Source organism: Xiphophorus couchianus, chromosome 18 (genome assembly GCF_001444195.1).
Source record: "Xiphophorus couchianus chromosome 18, X_couchianus-1.0, whole genome shotgun sequence".
NCBI classification, from domain to species: Eukaryota; Metazoa; Chordata; class Actinopteri; order Cyprinodontiformes; family Poeciliidae; genus Xiphophorus; species Xiphophorus couchianus.
The window spans coordinates 20,975,133-20,995,722 of NC_040245.1; the positions used below are offsets into that span (position 1 = coordinate 20,975,133).

The 20,590-nt window shown below is 38.1% G+C and overlaps 1 protein-coding gene across 3 annotated transcripts in view; it reads right to left on the reverse strand.

The window, feature by feature from the left end:
* The window catches only part of ttc12 (tetratricopeptide repeat domain 12), a 38,071-nt gene that overhangs the window by 4,771 nt on the left and 12,710 nt on the right, over nucleotides 1-20,590 (reverse strand). For 2 of the 3 annotated variants that reach the window (XR_003598988.1, XR_003598989.1), the window contains exons 16-20: nucleotides 20,496-20,588; nucleotides 19,939-20,007; nucleotides 16,863-16,964; nucleotides 15,637-15,736; nucleotides 14,236-14,464 (exon numbers count right to left, since the gene is read on the reverse strand). Coding sequence is in view for 1 of the 3 variants with exons in the window: in XM_028044550.1 (XP_027900351.1) it covers nucleotides 11,063-11,141; nucleotides 14,236-14,464; nucleotides 15,637-15,736; nucleotides 16,863-16,964; nucleotides 19,939-20,007; nucleotides 20,496-20,588 (672 nt within the window). In the remaining 2 variants the exon portion in view is untranslated. Of the gene's footprint in view, nucleotides 1-10,870; nucleotides 11,142-14,235; nucleotides 14,465-15,636; nucleotides 15,737-16,862; nucleotides 16,965-19,938; nucleotides 20,008-20,495; nucleotides 20,589-20,590 lie in introns of those variants that run through there. The other variant, XM_028044550.1, reaches the window with a different exon arrangement.

Genomic DNA, 20,590 nt, shown 5'->3' on the forward strand with positions numbered 1-20,590 from the left:
AACAACCAACTGCCTGCTGGCAGCCTTCTACATAAACCACAGACTCTGGTACTTTAACGCAAATTGCGATGTCATTAAGCTAACATGCTAACACTAATAATATTTAGCAGTTGTTTTTTCTTCATCATCATAATTAAACAATGACCAGAGAGACAACTACTCGTGAGAAATAAGAACAAAATGTCATAATGTCCAATGAATCCTTATAAAAATAACTGTTTCGATTTCTGAGATGAATGGCAAGCATTATTCCACTTTTATACAGTGTTCAAATTTTTTGAGATGCACTAGTACATGACAGATGCTGAAATACTTTGATGTACACAATTTCACAGCACGGTTTCTACTCTCTTATATAATGCTTGTTGTGAAGCTCCAGCAGAGTTTCCTGTGGCGTGCCAGTTATTTCAACACAGAAATTACCTGTCTTATTGACTGCATTCTTGTGTTTGCCCTTGAGAGATGTACCAGAAGATAAAAGAATAAGTGAGCAGAGAATAAATAAAAGATGGATAATGCATTGTCATTAGGATTGTGTCAGCAGGAAGTTTGTTTCAGACAAAAACAGAGTTGCTGTTTAATAAACAAATGAAAACAATTGATGCTGAAATCATTAAAAACTAAATGCAGAATCCATATAAGATTATCTACGCCATTTTGCATCAGTATTTAATTTGTAATTCCCTTTAAATAGATTTTATTTATTATTTGTAGTTGGTTGTATCAATTAGTCACTGTACGGTTGAGAGAGGAGTGGGAACATCTAAGGTAAATGCATTTACTTTGTCACTTTGCATTCAGTGGTTAAAATGATTTATGATAGTAATTTATAGAATAGTCAACAGCTCAGCTCTGTTCCAAATGTTTACCAAGCACTCAGTGCAGTCTGACCAAAATCCATTTCAAAAGTTCAAATATTTCAACCCCTCAAGGTAAACCTAGGGAGGATCCACAGAGAGCTGTTTTATTTTGTTTCATTTTTTTACTTTCACAGAGATGCTCACAGAGGAAATGAAAACATCTGTGATGGACTTGTGTCTGTATTCAGAGATATTTGATACAATAACGGCAGAATTTTCCACCTGCTGAATTTAGCAGCAGTTTGTTAAAATCATCAAAAAAATAAATAAAACTACAGCCAAATTTTGCATTTTTAAGTGAAGGTTCAATAAAAAAAATAATTAAGTAACTAAAAATGTGTTTAATTGAGTAGTTCAATTTTCAATTTCCATCCATCCATCCATCCATCCATTTTCTTCCGCTTTATCCGGGGTCGGGTCGCGGGGGTGGCATTTTCAGAAGGGAGGCCCAGACTTCCCTTTCCCAGCCACTTGTTCCAACTCCTCAGGGGGAATCCCAAGGCGTTCCCAGGCCAGCCGAGAGACATAGTCCCTCCAGCGTGTCCTGGGTCTTCCCCGGGGCCTCCTCCCGGTGGGCTTCCCCGGGACACCTCACCAGGGAGGCGTCCAGGAGGCATCCTGACCAGATGCCCGAGCCACCTCAACTGTCTCCTCTCGACGTGAAGGAGTCCCTTCTCTGAGTCCCTTCCGGATGACTGGGCTTCTCACCCTATCTCAGAGCCCAGACACCCTACGGAGAAAACCCATTTCGGCCGCTTGTATCCGCAATCTTGTTCTTTCGGTCATGATCCAAAGCTCATGACCATAGATGAGGGTGGGAATGTAGATCGACCGGTAAATCGAGAGCTTCGCTTTTTGACTCAGCTCTCTCTTCACCACGACAGACCGGTACAGCAGATGCTGCACCAATCCGCCTGTCGATCTCCCGCTCCCTTCTTTCCTCATTCGTGAACAAGATCCCGAGATACTTGAACTCTTCCACTTGGGGCAGGACACCCCCCCTGACCCGGAGAAGGCACTCTACCCTTTTCCGGCTCAAGACCACGGCCTCGGATTTGGAGGCACTGATCCTCATCCCGGCCGCTTTACACTCGGCTGCGAACCGCTCCAGCGAGAGCTGCAGATCACGACCTGATGAAGCCAATAGGACCACATCATCCGCAAAAAGCAGAGATGCTATCCTAAGGCCACCAAAACGGATCCCCTCAACACCTTGGCTGTGCCTAGAAATTCTGTCCATGAAATTAATGAACAGAATTGGTGACAAAGGGCAGCCCTGGCGGAGTCCAACTCTTATCGGAAACTAGCCCGACTTACTGCCGACAATGCAGACCAGACTCTGACACCGGTCATCCTTTGATACAGCCCGGATCAAAGGGCCCAGTACCCCATACTCCCACAGGACCCCCCACAGGACTCCCCAAGGGACACGGTCGAACGCCTTCTCCAAGTCCACAAAACACATGTAGACCGGTTGGGCAAACTCCCATTTTCAATTTAAAAATTGTAAATATATCAACAACTTATTTCTCTTAATCTTAGTAATTTTGGCTTACAGTTAAAGAGAATCCAGAATGTTTTTTTTTTTTAATGCAGGAATATTGTGTTATAGCCATATCATGGGGAAGAGTGCTTGCTTGACAGTTCTCCTGACTCACTGACTCCCTCCACAAGCATGGTAAACCACAAAACAAGCCCATAGCTAATGGACCTTTGTATCCAGGCACATTCATTGAACGTTTAGTAGTTGGTAAAATCATGACATAAAAAGATGAAAACGCAACACAGTAACCTCAGCCTTAAAACTATTGTGACAGAATTAATCTGGTCAGTGTGGTCCTCATTTCAAGTAAAAGTAAATGTTGCATTGGATTTGGAAAGTAAAGTCTCAGACTATGGAGAAATAATGGAGATGAAGTGATGGGACGCTATGCCATCTGCTGACATTGGTCCACTGCTGTACAGTGCATCAAAAATACTTTTTGAGAAGCCTTTTTTTTGTAAAAAGAATTTTGTTCAATTTTATATTTGAGCTATGTCAGAAACATTTTTAAATGAGCAATTATTAATAATCAAAATAAAGATGAACATGTAAAATGTGTTACTGTGCACATTTTAATTCACACCTTGCTTTTAAAATTACTACAATAAGTAATTTTTTGGACAATACTGTAATTTCTACAGATGCAGCTGTAAATGAAATTCAATGAATCAGTGGGCTGCATTAGAATATCTGGCATACTTAGTATAAAATGCCCCTCTACCTTTCTTTAATCTGTTACCAGGTTAATAATAGAAATGATAGAAGACATAATAACATTACCCAGAGACATACTGATGAGGTGATGTCCTTCTCCTTTGGTTCAGCCTTGGGAGCTCTGATTTAGTCTGCGGCTCTGACACTAACAGCCTGCTCCCAGACTCTGGGCTTGCCGTCTCGTCCTTAGCATGGGCACGCGGTGACCTACTGACATTTTGTTCTGCCAGCATTCTGGCTCTGCCTGCTCTTCTGTCTAATTGTGTTTTGGTGTTTCCTTCAACAGGCAGCGTCTTCTCAGTGGACTTTATTGTGGTTTCCACAGCAGCTGCTCCAGACTCAGACAGTGTGCCCTCTGTTGCAATAACTCCAAAGGTATTCTGAAAGCATCTTTGTGTTGTTTTCGTCACAAACCGAGTCCACTGAGGTGTTTTTTTGTTTTCCAAATGAACAGTTTCATCTGATGTACTTTTGGCCTTTGTTGACACTGTGTCATCACTGGTGTAGTCCTGTTCCCATTTACTGGTGACTGATAAATGCAACACTTTTTTTGATTTTCCACTTGATTTTCCAGGTACAGAGCGATGAAAGCTCCAGTTGCTTCCGGACTTTGTTTTATTAGCATTTTGGGCCCGGAAATGATTTTTTTCTGGGAATCGAGTATTGAAGATTTCCTTTGTAGGATCAATCACGACTGCCTCAGTAGTTTCATCAGACTTTGTACAGCCATTACTGCCACAACTGATTTTGTTAACAAACTCTGTGGGTGGGATCTCTGCATGAGGTACAAAATCTGTCACATGTCCAAAGACTGGTTGGCTTATTGAAGTTCTTTTAGGCAACATGTGCTTCTTATGTTTTTCTACCCAATCTTGTGAGTGCTCTCCATAAATATTCACAGATAGAGGAACTGATTTAATCCCTTTAAGTGATAAATAGCTCATTTGTTCAGAAGCTGCAGGTGTTTGGACATATGACTCTTTGGCTCTCTGGGCCATCTCTGAAAAGTCAGACTCTGCTATATTAATAACATGTGATAATGCAGTCATAGAAAGCAGGGCATGCTGGCCTTGTTCGGCAGCTCGTACAAGAATCTCCTCCTCTGGCTGCTCCTGCACACTATGTGTTTCCATTGTTTTTATTCTCGAAGCAGCGGGGGTGAGCTTGTCAAAAGTGTGAGTTATGGGAAGCTCTCTCTGAGTCAAAGGATTGGTATGAGCGTAGGGCCGAGATCTGTGCTCAGCTGCCTTCTGAGTTGACTTCTTACTGTCTGGCAGAGTCCCACTCATGGCCAGCAGAGATTTAAAACCTCTGAACTCAGCGGGAGTCTCTGTGAGAGAGACAAAGTCAGCGGTTTTATTTGCGTTTATATGAAATTGAGAAATAATGTGTCTTGCTTGGTCAAAAGTCTGGTGTGTTATTTTGTGGATTGCACGGTCAGTGCTTGAATTCATATTTGTAATCATGTCTGAGTTGTTACTCTCACTCTGCTGTGACAGAGACTGGCTGTCGTGCCTTATATTCGTCTTTGCCAAGCTCAACATCAAACAATGAGTTAGGCTCATCATCAGATTGTATTTTAGGCCTTTCGGGAAGATTATCTGTCTGGAAAATCGTAGTGGTGCCAACTCGATCAATTGTGTCAGCATAATTTGTGTCGCGCCCAAATTTCCCATTTGTAGCCATTACAGTGTAAGGCATGGCTTTTTCTAACTCAAAGCGATGATGATGCTTTGCAGTCATAATTATATTGTTTGCTTCATCTTTGCCACCAGCAGTAGAAAGGTCATTCTGTTTAGTCTCATTCTCAGTCTGAAGGGAAGTGGAGTTGAATTCATCAGTGTCATTAGCAACATGTTTACTCCTAACAGTCATATGTTGATCCCCTGTGACTCCATTTGAATGTTTCACAACGGAGGTCATCATGAACATAGCATTCCCTTTCTTTTTTCTTTGACTTGTCTCACCAGTGGCCGCTAACAAGGACTCTCTGCTTTTGGATCCAGGGACAAAGTGGGCCAGCTGTGAACTAGTTAGCTTCTGCAATCTGTAGGTTACAGTCAACCTGTCACCACTTAACATCCTCAGTTTCATCATCGGTGACATGCTTTCGGGAGAAAAACGATTGATTCCTGTTGCAGGGATCACTGACGACGTCCGTGCCTGTGGAAATCTTTGCTTGTTTTCCACAGCGGGAGTATGTAAAGTGTCTGGATGCGATGCCTGCTCTGACACCCTGGAGAGACATGTCTGGCCTGGAGTTATGTTAGGGCATGAGGAGGAGGAGTGACTCCTCTGAGTAGCAGACTGCCCTCGGTGAGGCTGAAATGGGCCCACAGAGATGCGGGGTTTAAATGACAAGACTGTGACTGTGGGTGTCTTTGTAGATGAATCATCATACCTCTGCTGGTGTATGGATGGCGTAGCATATTCTGTATGCCCTTGCTCATTCGCTGTATGTAAAACTGGTTCGGCCCTCAGAACAGAATAGTTCAATTTATGCTTATGATCTGTGTTGCTCTGAATAATTGATATATTGAGAGAACTGCTCACAGTAAAGTGGGACTTGGCTCTCTGAAATCGGGTTGTGAGTGAAGGCTGTTTAGCTGTGTTAGCAGCACTCCTGCTTGGGGAAATAAGTGGCGTAAACATAGAAATAAATCCAGATATTTTTGACACTGCAGCAGCAGGAAATTTAACCTCAAACTCTTGAGAACTTGTTTCCTTCAGTGGTAACATAATGTCTTCTTTCGGAAGCTACTCTTCCCTTAGATCTGGTGCCTGGGATCTTACAGATGGGTGTGGCAGCTGGAAATTGCTTGTCACCTCAAAAGAAAATGACTTATTTGTTAGGTCTCTTATTTGTGAAGCATTTTCACCCAGATGAATACCCTTGTGCTCAGAGCCGTCCAACTCTTTAATCAAACCATGATAGGAAGACAGCTTTTCAACAATGCTCTCTTTGTCTCCGTTAAGTTCTTTCCAATTTGTTGCCAGTTCAGGGGGAACATTTGTCACATCCTCCTTCCCAATATCCTTGTTAAATTTTCTGTCCTCCCCACTTCCAGCCTTTTCTCCTTTTTCCTCCAAAAATTGTCTCTGCTTTCCAGCAGTATCCAGGGTTGAATTCTGCATATTTATTTTAGTCACACCTTCTCTTTTGGCGCCTCGCTCATCGTTGACTTCACCATGTTGTGTATTTTTGTCATGTCTCAGAAGTACATGCTCTTCTCTGCTTGTCTTGGTGATGAACTCTTTCATTTCTCCACCCTCTCTGTATGTGGTTTGGTTTATCTCTGCTGCTTGTTTTTCAATTTCAGGATCATCTAATCTTAATAATTCCTACCTTTTGTTTTCCAGGATTTCATCATCTTTGAGAAACATTTTTGTAATTTCTCTGCTGTGGTTGCTGTTGGACTGAAGTGTGTCTTTGTCCTTGTTTTCAGTAACTACACTCAAAACGCTTTCCTGCTCATCTCCAAGTGTCAGATTGTGAATGTTGTGTAAGTCTATTAAATTGCTATCAGGTCTGTTGCCTTCAGAATTCCTCCCCTCAGTGATTTTTGATTGGGCTTCTTGCTGTTTCTTATTGAAAGACATACTTTTAGTCCAGTTAATGCAGACTGAGAGACGTCAAAGTCAAAGACCTTCAAGCTAACTTTTCTTGTAGCAAAAGTTGAAGTTTGTACTCTGGTCATAGCTGTCGCACTCACTGTTGTTAGGAGATTAGCAGGAGACTGTTTATGAGTGACAGTTGCAAGCCTAATTGTTAAATCCTTCGGTAACAAAGTCAATATCGACTGTTTGGTCTGAGATGTAGGTTTAGGTTTTGTTTGGCTGTTTGATACAGAGATGAAAGTCCCATCTTTTCCTGTCAGAAAACAAGACTTGAGATTTTTGACTGTGGAAACAGTTGGCCTGCAAAGGGTGAAGGGTCTTATTGCAGCAAGAGCTTCAATCGAGTTCATTCTTGTAGGATGTGAAGCAGTGCCATGAGCATGACCTTTTGGGAGAGTACTGTTAAAACTGCTGAGGGGAGCAATGAAAGGTGCATTGCTCACTGGCCCAGTGCTGATGTCCTGATTTTTCAAGCTTGTTGAGAGACTGTGGGAAGCCTTTTCCTTCCTCTGAGTGAAAGGCATTGGATTTAGCTGAGGCTCCCACATGGAGACATTTTGTTAAGTATCTCTTGATGACCATGTTTCACTGGTTTCTCACCGGTGTAAGAAGGCTTTGATGAGGGATGTTGCGCTATGGATGTTAACTTTGGACTTGCTGTGGAAAAAGTTTTGCTGGGATAGGTACGACTTGGAGGTAGTGTTGTGAATTTGTGTTTTTCTGTTGATAGTTCAGCAGCAATATGAGAGAAAAAAGAAACAGTTTTTCTCTCAGTCTTATTATGGGTAAAAGGAAGAGATGTGTGGTTGTAATTTATTGCATTTTTTAAATTGTTGCTCTCTTTGGCCTGTTTGCTTTCCCCAGTTGAAGAAGAATGGAAACTGTTTAATGAAGTCAAACTAAGAGAACCTAAAGAAATATGAGGTGAAGCAGTAGGGCTGGCTGCAAATTTCTCACTGGACATTGTTTTTCAATCTTTCAGACAGGTCAAACACAAGTCTGTCACATCATTTCCTTTCATTGAATTTTTTGTTGGATCAGCCTGGAGGATGAATTGCATTGTACTAGACAGATCCACATTTTCTCCTAGGTTTGTTATGCTCTTCTCTTGAGGTCGTAAATCATCACTGTCATTAAGCAACTCCGTCAGGTTATCAATTACATGAGGACAAGATGCAGATGGGATTGGAAGTAAAAGTCCTGTATCAGCAGATGTGGGAATAACAGAGTTGGCATTTCTGTGAATCCCGATTGCATACGGCACAGAAAACCAAGGAGGGGCTTTGACTGTCTTGGCAGACAAATGGACATGTTGCTCAAAGGTATCATTCAACACCCGTGCAGCATGTGTGGAAGACAAAACAATCTTTGCATAATCAGACTTCAGAGGGACTTTTGATTCTGAATGGAAAGCTGTCGATGATTGTAGAGAGTTTTGCACATTACTGGAGAGAATATTTCCCATGCTTTGTAAAGTAGTAGCTAACGATGTGGTTGGCATCCCCTCATTAGTTGGCTTTAGTTTTGTGTCAAACACGTTTGCTTTTGGAAACTCGGCAGTCGGCTCCTCCTTGGTGCCTCGGTGTGTCGTCTGTGAAGGTACTGCTTCTGTGCCACGAACAATTGGGATTGTTTTCTCCAAAAGCCAATACTTTGTGACAGCAGTGCCTTTTGTTTGTTCTGGGAGGTAACTTTGGAAATCTTCTCGCTCTCCCCCAACTACTAAAAAATAACAAAACATGTCAATCAAATTTTACCCTCAAAGGATGTTTTTTTTACTACTCGTAGTAGGAATAGTAGTAATAGCAGTATCAAATAAAAATGAAACCCAAATAAAAGAAAGAGCTGATGCAGGCAAAAACATATTATGAAATACTGTATGTTATCAAAATAGGTGAGCTATATGCAAACATGGGTAGCAGAGGGGGAATATCTTCAGTGTTGGTTTACTACATTTAATCATACAAATTCCCAGTGGCAATCACTTGCACTTTATTCATTTTTAATCACTGAGCACATGAATTTAATGGTTCCTACAACCTCCATGCATTGGAGCTGTAAATAAAAAAAACAAAAAAAAAAACACTGTGAAACATGAATATAATGATTTCCTTAAAATGACACATTTGTTAATATTTGACGTTACATTTTATTGGTTTACATTCAAGGGCCTTGACGACATATTAAATCATTTAAATCCTAGCGTGGCTGAAATTAATTTAATGAACTGGTGACAGATACTAGATGATGTGTGACTGATTAGCTAATTATTAAATGTCTGGTGATTTATCTATTAATTGTAATGCTAGCAGTAGGCGGTTTTGTGATTACATTACATTTTGTTGTTACACATTACACTGTAAATTAGATGAAAGTCAATCTCTACATTAATACATAAATGCATAAATTTTAACATTGTTGACATTTATTTCTGTTCCTGATGTTTACAAAGTTACAGTGTGATAGTTTCTTAATAACTTTATATTGCCATTTTTAGGAAAAGACAAGTGAAAATAATAAATCATAGGTCCGTTTTTAACCTAAGAACTAGATCTGCCAAATAAAACAGTCAACAACCATCAACAAACCTGCAACACCAACCAACTTACTATTTAACAAAGGCTAAAAAAATCATTTGAAAGGTCATTTTGTTCTATTTTCACCCCAAATTAATTCCAAAAATATTACACACCTGTAAGTAGGAAAACAGCAAGTGGAAGGGAGTTAAACTTCCACATTTCTGTTCTTGTCTTTTAACAGTAACTATAAACCCAAGTGAGTAAAAGCTCTTGGTGTTTTTTTGTGCTGTGTACCGCAGGGTTTCAGCTGTTTGCAGATATATCCGCATGGACCCTGATAGTGTCGTCACTTGCAAGGTGACTGTCCTTTGAACGTCATTATTACAGATAGATCACATTTCTCTGTAGCTTTTTTTTTCAGTTATATGGATCTACAGCGTCAATGAATTCAGAAAATATTGATCAAAAGTAACTGATCAAGAACTATAACAAATGCTTATTAGAAAAATTATTGCAATGTGTGGCATTTCAGTGACTGATCAACGTGTCGTTAGCATGATGGTCATTCATTTGTCCACTGCAATATACTTTTTAACCATTTCCTGAGGTAAAATGTCCATACAGCTTAAGTGATTTTTAAAAGTAGACATTTTGTGACACTAGTTTGAATTTATAGTGGATTTTCCGTAATTCATATAATCAGACATTCTCCCATAAAATATTAATAAATGTCTTTTTTTTTTTTATTGCATACAAGCACCAAATTATTTTTGCCATTAACAAGGTTCTGACATCCTTCTTGCTAGACAAATTTTAATTGGTTGGTCTGGCACTGAACTGAGTTTCCGGCATGGTTTATAATTTTTTAAAAAGGGGTGGAGGGCCCAACCTGAAACCTTAATTTAGCTTCTTTATTGATTCTAAAATCAGTTTCACAGCCCAGAGTCAAGTGAGCTCTACATCATCATCCCCCGATGGGAGTATGAAAGTATAAAAGATCCAGACAGAGTTAAAGTGACTTTAGAAAAGATAAAGCCAAATAGGATTGAGCTTCAGGAAAGACCCTGATTTAAAATGTATAACCTATACTTGGCCTTGCCAGCTAGCCTGCCAATTTAAATTTTCTCTACATTTTCTAAACAATTGTAATCAAACGTTCAGAATCAATTACCACAAATGCTGTTGATGGGGTAAAACAAGTGTGTAATCTGTCTACAATTAGTGAAGGAAATAAAACTGATTTCACATTTTTCAATCCAATTCTTGTTTTTAGAATTTAATTTGAATGTAAATATAATCATTCCAAAACTTGAAAGTTTAATTTGGTGCAGCATCAAATTAATATAAAATTCAAGATTACGGTACTGTCATAGCAGACACATGATTGCAAATGCCTGGCATTGTATCCATCTTTTTATTAAGATAGAGCCTCCAAACAAACAAACGGTTACTCTGCAAAAATGCAAAATAAAATTTTTTGCTCCCTAGGTAAAGACATAACATTTATTTTAAAAAATGCAAAAAATGTCTAATTAGTCAGAAATGTCATGAAACAAAGAGCATTGCTAATGGACGTGACATTGTTAATGTAGACAGAAAGATAGATGAAGATATTCTTAATCAATTATATGTTTAATTCTTTAGGTCACAAATAAATACCTTTACATCAGAATCATTAATGAGAAAACATCTTCAATGCAGTTTTATTCGAATAAGTATGAATGAGTTTGAAAAAAAAATGCTTTTCTATGCTGAGCACAAGAAGACAAGAGATTTTGCTGCATATCAAAACATTTCAGATTGTATTTTTACTGCTCTGTATTGATGAGTTTCACACAGGAGTGTAGAATCTCAAGGCCATGAAGCTCTCGAAGTTTGTGCACATGTCTGAAAATATGAAGAAAAGAAAGGGTTTTTTTTTTTAAAAGAAAATATTTTGACAGAATGTCCAGTGTGCTGACATTCAATTTAAACACTTGTGTGACCTTCGCTACAGAGCAATCAACTCATCCTCAACAAAGTCCAAGCCTATCAGCCCCAAGGTGCATTTAGGGCCTTCAAAAAGGACACTGACGTAAGAACACTTACAACAGATTAGAGCATTTATTACAGAATGACACACAGTTGTGCTTGGTGTTGGCTGCTCTCAAATATCAAGCGATGCTCTTGTGCCATTAAAGCAAGTCTGACAGTCTGTCCCTGAGCCTTGTGAATCACAACATTTGACTAAATGTACACAATAGGAAGAGAGACTCTTTCTCAGCTGAACTGGGACAACGGCTTGTATGTAGAGGTCAAAGGCAGGCCAATGCAGAAGCAACGTGTTAGGAGGCAGAAAGAAAAGACTTTGACCCAGTTAAAGGTTTTGCCGATTCAACAAAGAAATCCTTTTAGCCAAGATATCTATACCTGTTTATCATTTATAACAGCATGACATTGAAGTTGACTTTTTTTTCTAAAAGGGTTTGTAATAGCTTGGAACTGTAACCTGAGCGTCTCCGAAAGTTTGGAGGAATTCACTAACACACATTCATCTCCTGGAAAGAGAACCTCTCTTTTCCTGAACATGATATGTGGATATTCTCATGCTGTTTATACTTCCCAAATTGTCCAATTAAAATTATCCAGATTTTAATGTCTGTGTAATGGAACACAATGTTGATCCAATTGCAACATAATTCATGTGAAATTTAATAATTCAACTCATGAAAGCATGCATAACCTTATCTGTGTGATCAGCAAACAGATCAGATAAGACCCACTGATGCAATATATAAGAGAAATAAGTTAGAAAAAGGTATGAGACTACATTGTTATGCACAGTGCCTTTTCCTTTGATTGCAAGGATGAAATCTCTTTTTGCCAGATCTGCAAACTAGAGAATTGGTTGCATTGATATTCCAAAGACAACACTACACCGTGATTTTAGCTAGACCAAGAATTTACTGCAGGCCATTGTGTGTGATGAGCTTCCAATGGGAGTTGCTGAGACATGATTAATGTATGCAAACTGCACTTGGTCTGCATCTGATGTTTGCTACGACACTCCAGAGTGAGCTAAATAACCACAAAATGGTATCAGGTTCGTCTCCTGTCCTTGGATGGGTAATAAACAGCATACCCACTGAAACATGTGTGTAATGTTTGACAGGTAAAATCCTGGAGAAGAAAAGGAACAACAGGAGAATGCAAAATTGGTTGTAGCTAGGCCAACTTGGGATGTGTCGCTATGCAGACAAGGCTTCATTTACTACCAGTTCCAGCTGTTTACTTGCATTTGCAGCATCTGGCATATGATCATTCTATGGTCATATATCAGAAACTTGTTCCAAGATTATCGTAAGCAACAGGATCATTACACTGATTAACTTGGTATGGTCGATCACTAATGGCAAGTGGTCTGGTAAAGCTGTTTATTATCAAAAAATAGTGTTTCCTCTAAAATTACCAATGCAATCAAAAGTTTAATGGTCACTAAACGAGATTTCAATGTCGATTTCAGGTTAAGCTGTTAAAACTAAGTGTAGAAAATTATAACACAGTAGACAAATAACACTATTTTATCCGTAATAGAGGACTACAATTGGATCTGCATGTAAATATCTGGTGTTGGTTATTACTTATGTAGAAGAAAAGACAACTGCTCAGCAGACACCTTTGTGATTACACATTGTAATAACAAAACAAAACTTTTTTTTTAGCAAAAACAGAAATTAGACTTTGTTGGTCAAACATAAAAACCGCAAATCCAAACCAAAAAGTCATTACATAAGCAATGACAAGTTTTATCTCAAAAAGACATCTGCAAGTATCAGAAAGTGATAACAGAAACAAAACAACTTTTGAGACTGTAATAGGTATCAGGATACATTTAAGCAACATTTGCATAGAAGCAGAGATGCTCTACGGCAGTCAAAACGAAGACAATTTAAACAATTCTCTCTTGCATTATAACTAATATTAAACATTTTCAATTGTTTTTGAAAGCACAAGAAAACATTTGAGCTGCTTTTTTTGAGTAAGAGGCTGGTTACTCGCTAGCTTAAGATCACAATGACTCCTGCTAACTGTAGATAAGACACTGACCACTCAGAAGTACTCAGCAGGAGCCCCACTTCAAATAAACAAGAAATCGTTTCAAAGCCAAGACAAAAGCCACTGTGACATTTTGACATGGCGGGTTGTGGTTTAAGCCTAGCAGTAGACACAAGAGACATGGGGAAATAATCCAGGGAACAAAGCCAGAGGAGACTAATTACAAAACTAATGCAGAATTTTTAATTGATCTCATTCCCCCTCTCTATTCAGTAGCCTGCTGGGATTTGGAAAGGGAGAAACAAACTGCAGCTGCCAGCCAGTTTTGCTAACCAGCAGTAATAAATTGTTGTTATTTTTTTCCTTTTTCAAAAAGCACAAGAAAACATTTCCACATTTTGAGATTGGGTGGGTTGCCAACCAAGGAAACAAAATGAATGCTTGCCTCTGTGAACATTTTAATTCAGCTGCGTTGTAGTAGTAAGCATGGTAATTAAAGATCTCCCTTTTGTCTTAAACCCGCTTTTATTTTTAAAAACGCTGATGAAATTGTTATTTGATTGACTATATTTAGTAAAACAAATAAAGTAATGTACTTTAGGAATCCAGAGAAAGCCCTACTAATGTATCTTTACTCTGCATTTTAATCATTACAAGATGGGTTTTATAGAATCAAGCTGCAAGATCTAAAAATATGCACAGTTCAAACACACCTACCGTACTCATTATTCATGAAAAGAGATGTGTGTTAAGTCTTGACAATTCAGAATATTAAAGAGACATGCACTCAGAAAGTAGTAATAGCTCAAAATTACAGATTAGTTTTATGTTTAGCTTCTTCAGCCAGAGCTCCATCGTCACTTTGAGACCATTCCAAACTTTAATAACATTAGCTTTCAGAATGTAAATCATATTTTGTGATTTGTGAGGTGAGGTGAGGTGTTACCTGGGCTCAGATCGACATAGTTTGCTGAGAGCAATGGCTGCATTTTGCTGCACAGCTGTCTTCTTAGGCTCCCCTGCAGCGAGCCGCAGTAGAAGCAGCACAATATCAGTACCCAGCAGGTGGGTGGCAACTCCTTCCAGCTCAAAGCAATGGGCCAAGCACAAAGCTGCATTTCCTGAAATCACCTCATCGCTGTTGGAACGCAGCAAACGACGTAAATTGGAGAGTTCTGCGCAAAATAACAGGTGGAAACCAAATCAGGAAAACATACAATGATGAAAGTCACAACCATTCATAAACAGATGCAGGGAAATCAGAGAAAACCTTTCCTTTTTGTAGGTGAGCTAGAATGTGCTTTTTTTTCTTTTAGAATTTCTTTAAACTGGTTTCCATGTCAGAAAATTAATTGCATTTTCTCAGTACTTGGCTTCTACATTTTTGCCTTGGGTCAAATGTTTAGAGACTCTTTCAAGCTTCCTAGAACAGTTTGCTGGAATTTTTTCCCAATCATGAGAACATAACTAATTCATTTGGGAGTATTCTCAGGTAAATTTTTCGTTTGAAAGATCTAGCTAAACCCAAGCTTCAATTTCCAGGCTGATGTCTTCAAATTTTGCTTCAATATTTTTCGCACATTATTCTTTTCTGTCTTACCATCTGCAAGCTTCTTCACAAGTTTTTGTTGTTGTTCTGAATGTAATACACACATTATTCACAAACAAACAATCTCCGGGTCACAGAACCTTTCTTCTTATCGAACCTTAAAATGGCTGGACATTTTTCCATGCTCTTTACGAATTTGGAAACTTCAAGCAAATAGAAATTTTACCCAAGGGTGAATTAGACTCATGGATGTCCCCAGTTTTTTTTTCTGATATCTGGTCAGATTTCTTTTGATTTTTCTATAATGAAATACAACAAAGCAGTACATTTGAGATGTTACGTTATGATATTACTGTTGCATTTCCAGTTATCTTCAATATGATTGAATTAACTTATCAGAAGCTTGCAACTTTCTGCTTTCCCAAATTGTTTAAAGTCATAGGAATCTTAGAGTATGTAAACTTTTGAGAATTAAAAATCTCTCTTGTTTTGTTTTTTAATTAATAAAACGTATTGTTTGAATTCTAAAAAACTTAAAACTGGAAACTGTTTTAGGTTTCCAGTTTTAATCAGATCAATATTTAATCGGTCTGATTAAATATCACACCGAGAAAAAAAATAGATTGTGTGCATTTTCATACATTTCATGTAAAAATGTGATTTCAGCTCTATAACTGAACTCACATGTTAATTAACAAGTGTTTATTTCAGTTCTGACTCAGAGATCAACCCTTTAGTACTGCAATGTTCACACTAATGAAAGAGCCTATTAATGCTAACACGTCAATCATTCCTCACTTTTATCAGACTTCACCAGCTCTTCCCTTGCCGCGTCGCTGACTGCAGTGCAAAGCGTCAATGTCTTCATGGCAAATTTGGTGGCAGTCTGACCTTTTCCCTTCATAAACAAACACACACACAAAAATGAATAAGCAAGCAGGATGTTTTCTATACTGACTCTAGATAAAAAGTCAGATGTCATGAACAACAAAATGAATAAAATTATTTTTCATCTTACATGTATCAAACAGCTATTATATAAATGCTAATGATGACAGTTTTTCAATCTATGTTATTGTTTAGCTATTTCTCTGTAAATCGATTTAACTAGTTTTTTGTCTTTTTATTCTAATTTGACCTTCAGTGTTATATTCATATTAGGTACCACTTGAAAAAAAAGAGTCAAAGCTGTCTGTGGGGAGATTGCATAATTTTCTGCATCTTTTGGCAATCAAATGAACACAAATGAGAGAGAGGTAGAGTACAGGTTCTGTGTGCGCAGCTCTTTCATGAGTAGAATAAGGGAAGCGTGACTAAGCCATTTCTTTTTCACCATCTTCTTGTTTTATTTATTCAAGGTTCTTTTTCTGAACCTAGATAGTTTGTCCCATAATAGGTAGCAAAACATCACATGTAACTTTCATCCAAACTTCTTGTCTCGCCACTTCTTCTTGGGAAACTACAGTAAAGGGGGCAAGAGCGCCACCTCTTGACATCCCCAAATAGAACAACTGTAATAGGCAGAATTTACATACAAGATCAATTAATATATCAGTCTAGGTTGATATCATGACAACCATTTAGTCTCAGGAAGAATTTTGGACACTTTTGATTGTCTCTCTTCTCTACTCGAGTTTTTAAGTATAAGTAGCGTATCAAATGTATCACTGATGCAATCATTGAGAGCCATTGCATAATAACGGCTCTCAAGTACTGGACTTGTTGATCCCTGAACTAGGCACTGTTTTCCATTCTAATGTTAAACCCTTGCTGTCTGCTAGTACATCAGTAAACAAAATGTAAGCAACATAGAAAATGATGTGAAAGTCTGAAGTGAAGTTCATTTTCTTTAAGTCAGCTGTGTCTTTGTTATACTTGTACAAACAGTATAACAGAAATCACAGATTTCTAGAATATGTGTCTAAGTGTATGTGTTAAAAATGTGTTATCTCAAGATTTGAAAGCCTTATTAAGCTATTCCAAGTAATTAAAAGACAAACTTAACTGTCTATACAGTTAAATACCTTCAGCAGCCAGCAAATGGTGTGAATGACTTTCCTTCGAACAGCATGGTGAACAGCTTCAGAGGACTGAGGGAGGACAGTGCTCAACACACCCATGGCTCTCTGGAGAGTAAAGAGTGTTGATATTAGAAAAGAAACTCCTAGAAGATGAAGAAAGAGAAAGGAAAAGCAAAGCAAACATAAAGGCGATAGAAAAGGGAATGGGAAATAAGACCAACCAAGAACATAACCCCAGGTTGAAGCAGCTAACTTCAATGTATTTAATTGAGACCTGATGTAATAGGCCAAAAACAGAGCAGCGCTTAGTGTAAGAACATATTTCGCAGTTTTGATATATTGTTATTTACATAGAAAATCTGAATTTACAGTGCATTAATACAGATCACTTTACTTGGATACTCCAAAACCAAACCTGTTCCTCAAAACAAGTCACCTCAATGCAATCCAACCTCAATATTAAGAAAACTGTTTTGTAAAGACCTCAGAGGCTGTTTTATTAGTGAGCAGTCGCATGAGGACTTTGCTGTAGAAATGAAAGAAATTAATTCTGTATAATCAGAAGTACTTAATAGAAAGACATAGTCGATTAAATGTTGAAAGAAATTTAACCACAAAGACACAGTAAACTAATAAGTCTTGTCTTATTACTGGTGTCCTCAAGCTTGTGATTTTTCTCTCCGCCTATTAAAAAGGTGTCAAGTAGTCACTGTGTTGTTAAATGAGAAAATATGTAAATGGCTTAAAGAGTGCATTTGAACGATACTGTCAACGTGTAGCATCAACTTTTATTTTGGAGCCATTTGTGTAATAAAGTGTATCATGCAAATGAACCTGTCCAATAACAAATTCTTCACTCTAAAACCCGAGTCCCTAACAAATAAAATGTCTTACATTTTTCATTACAAATTGATTATTTTAGTGAAAATGTAGACTTTATTCTCAGGAACAGAGGCTTAGACAAGTCAAATGGACAATCTGACTTGAACTGTTAAAATAAAGTACATTCTCAATACTGATGACTTAATAAAAAATAATGTGGTGTAAAAATAAAGCCTCTAAATCCATCCATTTTCTAACACCCTTGTCCCTGGTGCCTATCTCCAGTGAATGTTCTGGGTGAGAGGCGAGGTACACCCTGGACAGGTCGCCAGTCTGTCGCAGGGCAACACAGAGACAGACCACAAGGGACAAACAACCATGCACACACAAACACCTAGGGAGAATTTAGAGAAACCAATTAACCTAACAGTCATGCTTTTGGACTGTGGGAGGAAGCCGGAGAACCCGGAGAGAACCCACGCATGCACAGGGAGAACATGCAAACTCTGTGCAGAAAGACCCCGGGCCGGGAATCGAACCCAGGACCTTCTTGCTGCAAGGCAACAGTGCTGCCAACTGCAGCCCTGCCTCTAAATCCTTCTACCATAATTACTTTTGCAAAAACTTTGATTTATTATACAAAAGAAAACATCTTTCTTATGAGAAACCAGAGACAGAGTTCCAGTGACGTGATAAAGTTACCTCATGTTTATCAGATTCATGGTAATTCAACTGTAACCTGTTAAAGTAATCCTTATTCTTATGACAGTAGGAAGATATGTAATCAGCTAGTTTTGCAGGGGTAGAGTAGTGTTAATGCTTTTTTAAAACGCTTTGAGTCGTGTTCAGATCCGTTACAGTGACACCATATTTTTTGACACTTCTTATCTCATGCATACACACACGCTTTTTATATTCTTCTCATCAAAGCTATCTCCTTAATGTAGCAGACAGGGGAAAAACAGCTCTGCTGTGCTTTCATGATAAACCTTCATGGGAAATCAAAGAGAAAAGAAGGTAAATAAAGAGCTGCTCCATCAGAGGGAAAAGAAATAATGGTGTAAAAAAATATGTAGGACATTTTTAATTCATTCTCACTACTCTACAAGAGCTAAAGTAACACTTTTGTCAAAGGGGGAGGACATTGTCAGATAGTTCAACAGGACCACAGGAGAAGAAAAAATATTTGAGAAAACTTTCTATCTCTGATCCACACTAAAATTAAACCCAGCTAATCATCACAAATGAATGAGTGTCATTGGATGAATATTGCTCTGGAGTTATATGGTTGACTGAAAAAGTGCTATATGCAGTAATGTCAGACAACATGCCTTTAATAAAAAATAACATTCCTGTAATGAATGAACACCAAAACTGAGACACATGGGTTACCTGAATGAAGGTGAATTACAGAAGTAGGTACTTTAAAAAAAATCCAAAGTCCAGTCAGAGGCTTAAATACACAAATTTTAGGAATGAATGATATTAAATTAGGATTTTAAATATGCATTTCAGCCGTTCTTGTATATGGCCATTTACAATTTTCTATCAAAGCCACATTTTAATTATTTTTGATATTTTTTGTCATCCATACAGTTTTAACATGATGGCTTTATATAAATTTGTACATTGACCCCCACTAATATTTGGTCAAATAGGTAACTTGAGATGTTGCAAAAATGACTGCCATCATTCTGCCTGAATATTTGACCAGTTTTGTCAGAATGATGCTTTCCTGACACCGTCCAGACTTTTGAAGAAAGTCAACGTTAACCTGCTTTACCTGTTTCAAAAACAGTTCTTACAATATGTGGCTGAGTAGATAATCTATTTCTGTTTCAAGTTGTAACATACAGTCATTACAGTATGTGTGTTTGAGATAACTGCCCAACTCTATCAATGTATTACTAATTTGACACACACTTTTTATTCTGATGAATAGAAATTTGTTAGGATTTTGAAGAACAACCCAGGAAGCACTAACTCATCTTTAATTATAAGGTGCTTGGACACCAATGTTACTGTACAGAAATGCCATCCCTGCATCAACACTGGCTGAGAGGCACCAATCAGGAAAGAGGTGCTTCCTATTTTCTGACTCACACCTCAAGCACAACTAAAACTTGCATCTGTTACTTGGACAAATTCACCTAACCTAATTTTTATTTTTCAAATGTATTCAAGTTATATGTTGTATTATCATGTCAATCCGAGAAAACACAATTTTGGGAAAGATGCTCATGTAATTTTTCCTTACAGTCACAATTCCTTCGTCAGCGCTTTCCAGCAAGTCGAGACAGCAGTCAGAGAGAGAAACAGCATGCACCTTTAAAAGAGGACACATTTATTTTCACACACTGCACCTTTAAATGACTGAAGTCACACATTACACATTTTATACACAGCACGATCTCTGACTTAATAATCAATTTCAGTTATGTGTTAAGATACACGAATTGGACAACTGAATGTGATGCTGTAAAATGTTTTTTTAGAGGTTTATTTTCACTCAGGTGAAAGACGCAGCTGGTTTAAAGGACTAAATATTTGTTGGGTTTTGGTTAGTTGTACTCTGATTTTGAGATTTTGAGATAGCCTGGATGTAATTAGATAAATTACAGAAGTATCTTCAACTCTTGGAAGTGGCTTCAACTTTCTAAATGATTTACTTAAGTGTGCTGTATGTTTAGACTACACTTGCTTCATTGGTCCAATAGCTTTTTGCACAAAAATGAAACAAAGTCCTTCATGCTCCTCACTAAGTTATAACAACATTGTTTCTCAAATAAATATCTCTCAAGTTAACTGTCTTACCTGTATAGTCAAGGATATGACTGTTGATAGGTTGATAATCAAGCCCAGCATAATGTGAATAACGTCGTTGTATTCAGATGAACCACACTGTTTCT